Source organism: Gekko japonicus, unplaced genomic scaffold, assembly GCF_001447785.1.
Source record: "Gekko japonicus isolate JY-2015 unplaced genomic scaffold, Gekko_japonicus_V1.1 scaffold1718, whole genome shotgun sequence".
NCBI lineage: Eukaryota > Metazoa > Chordata > Lepidosauria > Squamata > Gekkonidae > Gekko > Gekko japonicus.
Window position 1 is genome coordinate 337,509 of NW_015165294.1, and position 13,810 is coordinate 351,318.

Below are 13,810 nucleotides of genomic sequence, written 5' to 3' on the forward strand. Positions count from 1 at the left end.
AGAGGCGGAGCAGGCCCCCCCGCTGCACTGAGGGGGCCAAAAGGAACAAAGAGGAGACGGATGGTTCAGGAGAAGCCTGATACACGTCTGTTCATAGCGCCACACCGGAAACTCTCCTGTCCCAATAGCTCTTGGTGCAGTATGAAATCTTTTATGTGGTCCAACCCAATTGAACCTGCATTGTACCTCTTATACCATGTCTTATTAAACTTCAGAGTTGAACAGTTTGAAAATGTGTGTTGTCTGTTACTTGTTAGAGTAGTCAATATGTTCTACATGTAAATATCTTTGTAATAAACCTGAAACATTTTTGGGTGCTATACCACTTGTCTTTATTATTAAGAAATATAAGCATGGCAGTTCTGTTCAGACACATAATGGGCTGCTCTCTACTGAGCTAAGCTGCCCCCTTGACAAAAATGTGTCCCTCTAACAAAAATTTTCTGGCTACAGGTATGCTTAGGGTTCCACTGCAAATCACCCAGCTATTGGGAGCATTCATACCTATTTTATGTATCTTTTCCTGCCTTAAAACCTATCCTTGACATTGACTAGGCTGGCAAGCAACCTCGTTAATCTTTCTCTTAGTAAATATTACTGAGACAACATTCTGGTCCTCCACAGATACATTTGTTGGTAGTGATTAAGAGTCTAGATTTAACACGGTGCATACATCTACATTTTCTTCTTTAGGGCTCTTCCATTATCTCTTCTGACTTTCATGTTTGACATCCCCTTCAAATACTTCCTCATTTTTTGTGCTGTTAGTGATCTCTTATTTTGGGGGTAGAAATGGTGCTCCTTATCTATGTGTCCTTATCTTATTATAGTGTAAGAATGAATTCGTCCTTATCCTTTTCTACCAGTTACTTTATTATTTGTTACAATTTGTTGTTTCTCTGTGTTAAAGTTAACAAGAGATATTTCCTGTGAATAGACTGAATTAATAATTAATCATATAAAATGGTATTTCACAGTCTTTGTTTTTTAGAGCTGTCAGTCTGTAAATTCATGTCTGGGGGAAAAAACATATTCTATAACTCTGTTGCAGTATAGTTGCTTGCTTATGCATTTCCATTGTTAAATGTCTTCATCTATGTATATAAAAGAAAGTCCCCTCACCGTAAAATCAATGCCCAGACCAAACCACTGGACCTAGAAACACCAAATTTTGGCAGAGCACTCCTATCATGGCGTAGATGCTCACTGTAATGTATTGAAACGATTACATGAATCACCTCATAGGACTCCTATGTTAAGCTTCGAGCCAGACCAGGGCTCCTCTGAGCGAACTTCCTATTGGTCGCTTCATAACAGCGACCAATCAGAACTGTGCCTTTTCCCTGCGAGGGAAAGACTTTCATTGGTCCTTAACTAAGCAATCTCATTGGTTGTTAATTGTAAATAGGCGTGGCTACATTAGCCCGGTTATGTTTAAAAGGAGCATAAGCTCCCACTGTTTTCTGTTCTGGTTTCTTACTGAGTTGAGTGCTTGTTCGTTACTTCCAATAAAGCTGAATCACTTGCTGAATCACTCTAAGAGTCCTTTGTTAGTGCGATCTAGCACTCACTAAGAAGGGATTTTTAGAAATTCGACCCCTAAGGGGGTCAAAAGGGGTAAAATGTGCTCCCCCCATTGATTCCTATGCGGCTGCCAGGCTGCTGTCTCCTTGCATCCCCCACTCTCTGATTGGTCAGCTGCAGAGCTCAGTGTTCTGAGGTAAAAAAAACAGTTACAGGGGACTACAGAGAGCTAATGACAGTTGAGGAAATCAGGAGTGGCCAACCGCCTGTGAGATGAAGCAAAGCTGTTGGTCCAGCCTCCCTATGGCTTCAAACATGCTCCCCCCTCCTACACCTGACAGGCAGCAGCAGTTGCAGGTTTCTTGAAGCCACGAGGGAGCCTACCCCAGCAGTAACGCCTTAATGATCCTGCCAGCCCTGCCTCCACAGTGGCTTCTAATACTACTCCCCCTCCTACACTGGACAGGCAGCTGCCTGTCAGGTGTAGGAGAGGAGGTGGGATGCTTACAGCCGCTGGGGAGGTTTGCTCAGCAAGATTGCCTTAGCCCTGCTGTTGGCCCAGCCTCTCTGATGCCTTTAGACATAATCCCCCAAACACCAGATGGGCAGGTGTCTGTCAGGTGTAGGAGCAGGTCCAGGGTACTTTAATCCATCAGGGAAGCCACCCCAGCAGGATCACCTTAGCGATGCTGCTGGCCCAGCCTCTCTGATGGCTTCCAACACACTCCCCCCACCTCCTACACCTAACAGGTGATTGTCTGTCAGGTGCAGCAGTGGTTTCAGGGTGCTTAAAGACAAGAGGGAGCCCGCCCTAGCAGTCTACAGAGAGGTCCTTCAGTAGAGGGGGAAAATGTATGTATGTCTTACTTCATTTTTTTCACTACAATCTTCTCCATTAGAATTCCTACAACAAATGTTACATTTCAGACTTCACATCATCAGTATTATAACTGGATTTATGGAAGTTAAATACCGCAGTGAAGCACGTGTATCAGGCTAGTTAACGATAAAATAGTCACTCCACTGAAAAAGTTTTAGCCATTGTCTTCAATTGGTGTAGGAAGTAATTCTAAAGCTGCTGCCTTCAACCCAACTGTTCTGGTATATTTGACACACAGCACCTTAACAACATTAGTCCTCTGTAATGGAAGCAGTATGGTTTGTTTTACTGACTTGCCTTTAAAGTCAATTGGTGATTTAAAATTAGTATATCTGGCAGAATAAACAGCATTTTCAGGGGGGAAATACCATTTCATACACAGTTGGATTCTATGTAGCGTTATCTTTAAAATTTAATGAGAACATTTTTATCTGTACTACACTTCTACCGTATCTTCAAAAAATTAGGTCAAGTCGTATTTACTAGCTGAAATAAATACATGGCTGTAAAGATGTGTTTCTTGAAAGCCAAAGTGTTGGTGTCTACTGTTTTACAAGAGAGGTTCTAAGGAGGCCATATCCAAGACCAGTTTGTGATTTTCTATTGACCTTAAGATCCTTGCATGACTGTTCATTTCAACAGCACTTATACATATAGGCTTATACAGATATGTAGACCCTTTACAAAAACTCCATCCTAATCTGGATAGCCCATTCTAGCCTGATCTCTCCAGATCAGAGAAGCTAAGTAGGGTCAGCCCTAATAAGTAATTGAATTGGACACCACCAAAGAAATCAGGGTTGCTATGCAGACACAGGCAATGGCAAACTAACTCTGAATGGCTCTTGCCTTGAAAACCCTATGCGGTCGCTATAAGGCAGCTGCAACTTGACAGCAAAAAATCCCCAACCCTTTACAAAAGCTACAGGGGAAGTGCAACTCTAAGAATACATCCTATATTCTATTAGGATACACCTAGTTGCAAGGCAGAGAAGCAGAAAATAGTTTCCTGAAATATAATTCAAAGGAACCATCCATATTTGACTGAGTATAAATATCCTTCAGGGGCATGGCTTTCATAAAAAGTTATGTAGTGAAAATAACATGAACGAAGAACTAGCAAAATATATTAAGTTTAAGGTTATTTTAACGTATCTTCAAGTTGTAAGAGACTGGCTTGCAGAACAAAAGAAGTCAGTATAGTGATTTTCTTTTTCTTTTGAGCTACTAGAGCAGTATGGATATTTGTTATAATGTGATTGGGGGGGCGGGAAGTCTTCCATATTAAAAGAACAGTGCAGGGCGTGGTGGTAGTGGAAGATGAGGTCATTAAAAGATGAAATAAATGGTTAAAATGTAGCAAAACTGAAAAGGGGTTGATTTTGCAGTATCCAAAGATATAAAGAATAATACAGAAACAAAATGTGGGGATATTAAGCTGAGATTCCAAGAGCACAGGAAAAAGGCATGAGAAATCAGCCAACAAATTGCCTTCAATAAATATCAAGAAAAATATTTGCATCTGAAGAGCAATGTCTGTGTGTGTGTGTGTGAGTGAGTGTGTAGTAGTAGTAATAGTATAATTGTCAATGTAGTAGTATGGTGTGTGTGTGTATGTAGAAGCAAGTATTCATTCAGTTACATTTCAACAGGATAGTATAAAATACACCCTCCCAAAATAAACAAATGTATTGTTAATCCATGTTCCTAGCAATTAATATTGGGCCTCACATATTAATCAAATGAAGCTTTAATAGATTAGTCCACTAGTTAATCTGATTAAAGACCTAGTTAAAAATAGTTGCTGCTAAAATTTTATCATAGTGGCACTCAATATTATCACAATGCAGACATAAGCAGAGTTAACACCCTTCTAAACCCATTGATTTAAGATTGCATTGTTACTGGCTGTAGGCACTTAGATATATTTTCTTTTCCTTATCTCCATGGATATAACATATCCAAAGATTTTAGAAAGGATGAAAAAAGATGCTTCTTTTGACTCCTTTTTAGTTACATAGTGCAGTTGGTGATTTGGCCTGCTGAAACCTGATCAAACAAGACAGAGTATATGCTCTTGAATGCAGATCACTTTCCAATCTGTATAAACAATAGGAGACCCAGGAAACCCAGCAGTGTTTGTTCAATTGGCTTCACTGCTCTGTCCACAGATATTGATGAGTGTGCTGAAGGAAGGCATTACTGTCGGGAGAATACCATGTGTGTAAACACACCAGGATCATTTATGTGCATCTGCAAAACAGGTTACATCAGGATTGATGACTACTCATGTACAGGTAAGAGTACACTGGCAGTTTGTCAGTGAAAACAGCTGTCTGTAATTTCACTGTTTGAAAATATTTCTTAACTTATAGATACAACATGCAATGAAGGAAGCAAGGAAGACAAACAGTTGAAAGGAATTAGTTTCTTGGGGACATGTTGCAAGCAGTAAATATGCTGCATCATTTATGAAAAATAAGTGTCAAAATTAAACTTGCTATGGTAATACATGCTTTTGATCTTGTACTTGAAGTGGCATGTGGAAATACCCTGCTGTATACCTGGCTTATAGCACACTCATTTAGACTACATTCACCTTCCTTGAAGCAAGATATTCTTCTGTATTATCATAAATAGCCTGTAACTCTGTTCTTCATAAATCCATGTTACATGTATGCAGATTAGTACTGGTGGAAGTAGACATGGTAAAATAATGTTTCGTAGGAACACAATATGGAATTACTGAAGGATTTTCTATGGAGGCTGAACACATCCACAGTCCTTGAAAACATCCAGCAAACATAATTATGCAGTACAGAGACTAACCTTTCCGAGAGGGAGAGGGAGGGATTTGTACACTTATACTAGCTAGCAAAGCAAATAATGTAGCGAGGGTAGCAGTAAAGAAAACTTTAAGGAATCTGCAGTAGCTGTGAACATGAGGGTTGACAGAATAAGGCTTTTTGGATGAACTTGGGTAAGCCCCAACCAAGGTTTTTCCATAGAGAACTTCTTTTTGTTTCTTTGCCTATCCCTAATCTTTACTTTTTGTAACATTTTTATCATTCGTACACAAGTAGCAGTAACTGTCTTCATTTTTTGACATTAACTACCATATGTGGATTTCTCTACTTCAAGGGAAGGCCTGATTCTGAAGTTCACGTACTGAATTGATGAGTAGGCATAAGGCAAATGTATTTTGTTGGCTTCATGTTAACAGTGGGGAAATCACTTGAAATTCCTATCCATGCTGAATCCTAGCTTGTAAAGCATGTACTTCTGCTACCAAATGCAGACTTCTACATGGGTTGGCAAACAGGAGGGTACAAAAAGGATTTTAAAGTGGCAGTGTATTAATGCATATAGTAGCTGTGTAGTAGCTATGTAAATTGTAGTAGTGTGTCTCCAGCAGACAGAAGTCAATAAGAATGTAGAATTGCATTGCCACATTTGGTCAAGGTCCACCTAGTGTTCCAAAATAATTATCAAAAGTTCATGCATAGGGCACAAAGGTGGAGGTTATTTATTTATACTCAGCATCAAGTAGTTAGAGGCACATTGCTTCTGAACATTTAGTTATTGGGGCTAATAGTTTGATAGCTCTCCGTGACTATGTCTTATTCTTTTAAAGACGTATATAAGCTGGGGCCCTTACATATTTTGTTGTCTTAAGAATGCTTTCTTTTATATACCCTAAATACATGTAGCCCGTGGGCCAGATCAGGCTTTCAGAGGGCCCCAATCCAGCCTACCAGGACCTGGTTGTTTCCTGCTTTGTTTCCCAGTTCTGCTGCTGCTGACACATCACAGCTTGCTTTACCAGACTCTTTCAATTGCACAAGAGAGAGAGATAGGCAAGCCTTTCCTGTGCGATTGAGAGAGTCTGGTAAAGCACTGGCTGAGGCTCCTCCCCTTCCTTCTCCCAAGGGGGAGGGAGGGAATGAGACAGAGCTTGCTTCTTGGCCAGGCTGCAGGAGACAAAGGGAAGCCTTTCTTTCCTTCCACTGGCTGAGGATCCTCCCGGGAGGGAGGGAGGGAATAAGGGAGAGCTTTGCTTTGCTGGGCTGCCTCAGTCGCACAGGAGAAATACCAAGCACCTTTAAGACCAATAAAGTTTTGCTCAAGGTATGAGTTTTTGTGTGCCTTGCTACAGTGTGTGTGTGTTTTGTTGGGCTCTTTATGCCCGGGCTCTCCTGGGGGCAACTGGGTTCCCTCCCCTTCTTCACTGTATTCGTACCCTTATGATCCAGTCTTTCTCAGTAAGATAGTAATGTGAACTATTTTAGAGGAGGAATAATAACAAGCCAGTGAGGTGGATTAGGCTGAAAATATGTGTCCAGATCAAGTTCACCCAGCACATTTCTTTTGTTGGAAGTTGTAGTTATTTCTCTGGGGAAGACTATAGTTTTGTAGACAAATACATGGTCCTCAATCTGTGTCAGGATGCCTTCTCATGAGCTTGACCAGCACATGAAGCAATTTATGTACAAAAACTTGCAATGCCCAGCCATTTCATGTTTTCCCCTGGTCCTAGGCTCAGAACACTGAGCATAAGATTTGTGTAATGAATGTCAATAAATCAAAAGTAGGTTTGCACCTTACAGATACTCAGGATTGCTACAGCACAGACCTTTTGATGCAATAATTCAGAGCAAGAGGTGTCAGTTATCAGAGACTGTTAAATAGACAAAATATTGCAAGAGTGCTAGTGTTTTAAGCATGTTTTATTTAAAGTTTTAAAAATCTTTAATTGTGCTTGTCTGTGTCCTCTATAGAGTTTAAATCTCTGCTACCTGGCATTACATTTCATGACACACGTGGTCCAGCCCAACAAGGTCTCATTTATATCATAACAAGAGTTCGACACCCCTGCCCTAAATTTATTGCAAATCAAATTCCATACAGGGGGCTCATTTTGCTTGTATAATAGGAGAGAAATAATAATAATGATAATTATAAATAGCAAAATAAATCACAATATAGGAAGTAGTGTTTATGTGCACTGTATGTTGTGTTAGATATACATGATATATGAATGATATAGTAGTGAGTTCATAGTGTAATGTTCTGTTTGGTTCAGTGATATTATCTATATCCTGCCCTCCCCACTGAGGCAGACTTGATATCGCAGAATGTGTTATGGGCATTATTGCAAGAATACAAAATGTAAATGAGTGTGTGCAAGTTATAAAAAATTAATCCCTGCTAGCCTTACAAATGGAAATACTATGAGACTCTGTTAACTGATGCATATTTCTGTTCTTTTATAATGTTTTGCAGTCTTTCCAGGAGACTGTAAAATGTCAGGCATTATAGCTTGAGTAGATAACCTAACTACAGTAATTTTTCTGCAGATGACTCTCTTATCTTTGGACAGCTGTAAGTACTTGAAGCTGTTAAACCAAACGAAAGAAGAGCACCTTAAACTCATTACGGTACTCTGTGGTCTGGACTGTTGTTTTATATAAATGTGTTACAGGAGGGTACTCTGAAGATGATGATGTGTACTTTAGGAGCCCAGAATCATAAAATGATCAGCACTCTTAACAGAGCCTCTGTTCCAGGTTGAAGCTCTCTGGCCTGACTTTACATTTTGTACTTTGGTACAGATACAGGACTGCAAGTACATCCTTCTCTTGTCTCAAACCCCATGCCGTTGGAAACAAAGGTTCTAGTGGCTTCCTGGTTGCTACCTCCAAGTATTTTATCTATCACTTTGCATCCTGTACCTTCCACCAAGGAACTTAGGGCAGCATGTTATTCTCCTCCTCTTCCTTGTTGAGCTGCATTTTATTATCACAGCAATCCTGTAGAAGAGTTATTGAGCCCATTGTTACCCAGTGGTAGACTGGAAAGTCTAACCCAAGTTTCCTCCAATCTTAGTCCAGCACTCTAATCCATACACTATTTATTTATTTATTTATTTATTGGATTTGTATCCCACCCTCCCCTTAATGGGCTCAGGGCGGGTTCCAACAATATAAATATATAGTACAGATATATCAATACAATACAATTAAAACCATGTTAAAACATATAAAACATACAACTCTTATAAAAAGCCAATTGCCTCAGTGGCTGATAGCGTTGGGAATAAATTTTTCAGAAATCTGTACAGTTTAGGATCTCAGACGCAGGCCATAAAAATAGGGGCCGACCCAAGCTGTAAATAGGGCTGACCCAAGGAGGAAGGGGGACGCCCGCTGCCTCAACCGAAAGCCTGGTGGAAGAGCTCTGTCTTGCAGGCCCTGCAGAATTGTAATAAATCCCACAGGGCCCTGATCTCACTCGGGAGCTCATTCCACCAAGCAGGGGCAAGGCAAGTCAGACGTCCTTGGGGCCGGAGACCACCAAAAGATGTTGATTGGTGGACCTCAGTGCCTTATGGGGCTCATGTGGAGAGAGTCGGTCTCAAAGGTATGCTGGCCCCTGGCCGTATAGGGCTTTAAAGGTAAGTACCAACACCTTGAAATGGATCCGGAGTTCAGTAGGCAGCCAGTGCAGGTCGCACAGCACCAGGCGGATGTGCACCCACACAGGCATCGCCGTCAACACCCACGCTGCTGCATTCTGCACTAGCTGCAACTTCCGGAGCAGGGTCAAGGGTAGCCCCATGTAGAGACAGTTACAATAATCCAGTCTGGAAGTGACCATTGCATGGATCACTGTAGCTAAGTCTTGGGAGGAGAGATATGGGGCCAACTGCCTGAAGGCAGTCCTGGCAGTGGCTGTGACCTGGGCCTCCATAGAGAGGGAGACATCCAGAAGCACCCCCAGGCTCTTCACCCTCAACCAATGCTCCCCCTAAGCTGTGGAGTCTTGTGAGCAAACTTTGTGAGCTATGGGCATTAAAGTTGTGAGGAGGTGATCTGGCTACTGCATAAATAAGTTTGCCCTGGAGCCAGCCTTCCTGAGCTAAGACAAAAATGTGTGAGCCAGAAGCTAAAAAACGGTGAGCTAGCTCACACTAACTCAACTTAGAGGGAACACTGCCCTCAACGCCGGGACCAATGGAGCCCCATCAAAGACTGGGAGCCTAATCCCCTGTCCCAATCCCCAACAACTCAGGTACAGGACGTCCGTCTTAGATGGATTCAGCTTCAGTTGGCTCTGACATAACCATCCAACCACGGCCTGTAACGCCTCTTCCAGATCTCTCGGGGCTGTATCCGGGTGGCTGTCCATCAGTAGATAGAGCTGGGTGTTGTCTGTGTACTGATGACACCCCAGCTCATACCTCTGGATAACCTGGGCGAGGGGGTGCATGTAGATATTAAATGCACTCCAAAAGTTTATGTGCACTTGTTCTTCAGGCTTGACAGGAGACACATGTATTTTCTATTTGGGTATCTGTTATCAAAATACAAAAGGTAAACTCGGATTTAGCCTTAAATTAGGTGTAGATATGGAGAGCATTCTATGTCACAGAGTTGTATAGAGAAGGAATGAGCAACCTGTCCTCCACTGAATGCCTTGCTTGGTGCCTGTGTAGCTCAGCATACCTAAGTGTGTATATACATGGGAGTGTACCGGGCCAATGAGGAGATATAGTGATTATATCCTGTCAGGGCTCTTTTTGTAGCAGGTACTTATTTGCATATTCCTGTCTATACAATTTGTATCTTTATATTGTAAGCCATTTTGAGTTCCACAAGGGAAAAAGATCAAGATGGGTAGCTGTGTTAGTCCGTCTTTAGCAGGAGAAAAGAGTAAGAGTCCAGTAGCAGCTTAAAGACTAACAAAATTGTAGTAGGGTATGAGATTCTGTGAGTCACTGCTCACTTCTTCTTTAAGCTGCTACGAGACTTTTCTACTGCTACAAGGGAGAAAGGCAGCTAATAAATGTTTTAAATAAATGAATGAATGAATGAATGAATGAATGCCTTGTTTACTGGATTTATAAACTGTCAACAAGTTGAATCCTAGACTTGGTTCCTGTGAATTGCCTAGAAGCCAATTTGAATACATGACTTAAAATGAAATAAGTCTTCAAATCTTAATTTGCTAGAAATCATTAAAAGTTCCTAAACTCAAATGTGAGCTCTGAACCTTAAGGTTTTTTTTCCTTGTAAATTATAGCTAACAACAATCTGTTATGGCTGTGAAGATATTAAATTATAAAAGAAGTTTTAAAGCTCTTATTATGTTGCAATTTGCTTAATGAGGATTGAGAGCATTTACAAATACAATGGAATCCTTATTTCAATGATTACTGAAGAGGAAAGATAATTCCATTCAAGAGTACTCAGATGTCTTTGACCTTATGTCTTGCAGAGTGCATTGAAGTGACATTTGCAAAAATGTTACTTACAAAGGTTTCCCCTCCCAGTATCAAACTATTAAAGGGAGTGGAGGCAAATCAGAAGCACAGTGCTCCATAGATGAGAACAATGGCACCGGCACAACCAGATCCTGTGCTTGCTGCTATGCTAGAAGGCTACCAAAAAAAAAAAAAAAGCAGCAAGTGCAAGGTCAACATGTGACGTTCTGAATGCACAAGTGTCATTAAATCTTTTGGAATTGGCCATGGAAAACAGGAAACATGGTTTTGCTCCATACTTCTATTTTAAAATGAAATTCAAAGCTTTATTTTAAAAAATCAATGCTTTCTAATTTCCTTTTCCTTCTCAACTTCAAAACCAGCTGAGAGCAGCTGTTTACCCAGCTATCCAATTATAACAGGACTTGTTTCTTTCTTAGTATTGCTAACGCACCTGCTCTCTTTGCCCCTTTACCTATTAATCAACCTGTTCTGAAGCCCAGATGCTGTCTCATTCATTGCCATAGCTAGTTATAATGCAAGCTTAGGTCTCTAAGGATTTCTGTCCAGCACTTGCCAAATGAAGGAGCCACCTTATAAATCTAACCATAATAGGGAAAGTCTAATAGCCATAGAAACCAGTGTTCTCTCAGTGAGCTCTCATGGAGGGAGCAACAGTTCCATGTGAGCAAGAGCCATAACAACAGCTTTAGTAAACGCAAAGATACATTTATGAGTTGTGAACAAAAAGAATTGTTTTCACAAATAAACGTTGAATGAATTCAAACATGATATTCTTGAAACTGTTATTGTTGTTCAGGAGGAGGTAATATTTCTCATTTTTTTACATTCCCCAGGGCTTTATTTTTTTATACTGATAGTGCCTTTAAGAACGACAAAAGGTTCATTGCCGAACAGATTATTGATGCCACTGATGTTCTTGGATGAGTAACTTCTATAGTCAGCATTTTATAGACAATTTGTTTTACAAGAGAGTCCTTGGTACAGGCTGTTGGTACATTGTACACTGCAGGATGCAGCCCTTAATTCCTTGGCTGAGGAATTGTTTATAGAGTCAGTTTTCATTTGTTGAATGTGATTTTTTTTGTCTTGTGGTTGGTAAGGTATCCCTTCAAATTGTATCAGGCATCAGATAAAATGCAGTAACCAGATACTGAAATCCAGATAGTTTTAAACAATGTAACATTTAATCCAGTCATATCTGTTAATGACTATTTTAAATGTCAGCAAAGGTCAGTAGTTGCATGGTAATTTGGTTGAGTTTCTGCAAAAGTGCTTATACAACACTTCATATGCTAAAATGCCAGCTATTTCACATCCTAATTCAAAATCCTTTCCGTGGTTAGATTTTGGTTTCATGTTAACAATAGAGAAAAAGAAGACATATTATATATTACAATTCAAGTAATATTGATCATTTTCTTGATTTGATAAAACACATATTAACTTATTGTAGCTATAAATGATCTTCCTTGTATGCATATACACCCTAGAAACATAAATCTCATCAAGTAACATATATTTGGAGGGCAGGGTGCTCCAAAAAACTACCCTAAAGCATTTAGCTTGTCAATTCTGAGGTGCTTTTTAAATACATTGTTCAGAATTGTTCTATAAGATGAAATGATAATTAAAACAGTAATTAGTAATCAGTAAAATTACTTTGTTAGTAATTAAATAATAAAACCCATACCTGCAAAAAAGCACATAAAAGCACTGTGCAATATAATTCAACATGTAAGGCTGCAGATAAAAAGCCAGCATAAAATACTAATATAAAAGCATATAAATAATAAATACTGCAGTGATATAAAACAGTTTATACTCTAATGAGAGATTTTTCCAGTGAGGACCATAGCAACACAGTTACAGATAGCGCTGTCAGAGATCCTGGGCGAATAACTAGGTTTTCACCTGATGCTGAAACACACAAACTGAGCACTAATTAAATAACCAGTACACGTTAGCAGCTAATGTATTTCTTTCAAAAGAACATGTATGTTCTTTAACACACACCAGTAACTAGCTGCCATGTTTTGTACCAAGTGACACTTTCTGGACATTCTTCAAAAGCAGCCTTAGAATAAGTGCATTACAGTAATCTCTCCTTATATATAAAAGAGTAGTGGGGACCAAAGTTCTAAAATGCACTTCTTTAGTGTTAGGCCGAAAAAACTGCCACTCGAAAGACACTGGCTGGGTTCATTGGCTGCTTTGTGCAGTCCCGCCCAGCGTTCCAAGGTCATTTACATATGGAAGCTGAATGGACTACACTCCATTCCACACCTCAGACTCACCCCCCCCCCCACAAGGCAGTTGGAATTTTCAGTTGGGAGAGAGAATGATGTCAGCTGCTCCCTAGGCAGAGGCTGTGGGGGGGGGGGTTTGTAAAACTTAAGACAGACAGGCAGATAGGGTTGCCAACTCCAGGTTGGAAACTTCCAGGATATTTTAGGGATGAAGCCTGCTGAGGGTGGAATCTGAGGAGGAGGAGGAAGAGGGGGACCTCAGACAGATACAATGTCATACTGCCCACACTCCAGACAAGCTGTTGCCAGTCTCCAGGTGACAGCTGGAGAGATCTTAAAGCTTTGGTGCTACTTCAAAGTTCCCCAGGAGCCCAAAACAGAGTAGTGTTTTGGAAAATCTTGAGGAATTGTTTGGTGCATTTACGATGGGGCTCCTGGGGAACTATTGTTGCCAATCTTGGCCCAGCAGCTATCAAACCATTCTCTTCAACCCCCTGCTTTGCAGCTGACTTCCCCCTAGGGTTGCCAATCTCCAGGTGGGACCTGGAGATCTCCCACTGCTACAATTGATCTCCAGATGACAGAGATCAGTTCCCCTGGAGAAAATGGATGCTTTGGAGGGTAGACCCTATGACATTATACCTGCTGAGTCCTTCCGCCCCCCCCCGCCCAATGCTGCCCTCTACAGAATCCACCCCCCAAACCTCCAGGTATTTCCCTCCTTAGAGCTGGCAACCCTACATTCCCCTCAGTGCCTGTTGGGAGTGGGTGGTGGGGGAGGGGAAGGGAGTGGGCGACCGGAGGCTTCTGCCTCCTGTCTCCGGTCCTGGAGGGGGGGCGGGGTGGAAACGGACCCGGCGGCCGGAGGCTTGC

The 13,810-nt window shown here is 41.0% G+C and overlaps 1 protein-coding gene across 1 annotated transcript in view; it reads left to right on the forward strand.

Moving 5' to 3' along the window:
• Positions 1-13,810, forward strand: part of NELL2 (neural EGFL like 2) — a gene marked incomplete at its 3' end in the record, with an annotated part of 165,179 nt that overhangs the window by 118,213 nt on the left and 33,156 nt on the right. Inside the window, exon 13 of the mRNA XM_015410366.1 lies at positions 4,576-4,701. Within this exon, the coding sequence (XP_015265852.1) occupies positions 4,576-4,701 (126 nt within the window). The remainder of the gene's footprint in view (positions 1-4,575; positions 4,702-13,810) is intronic.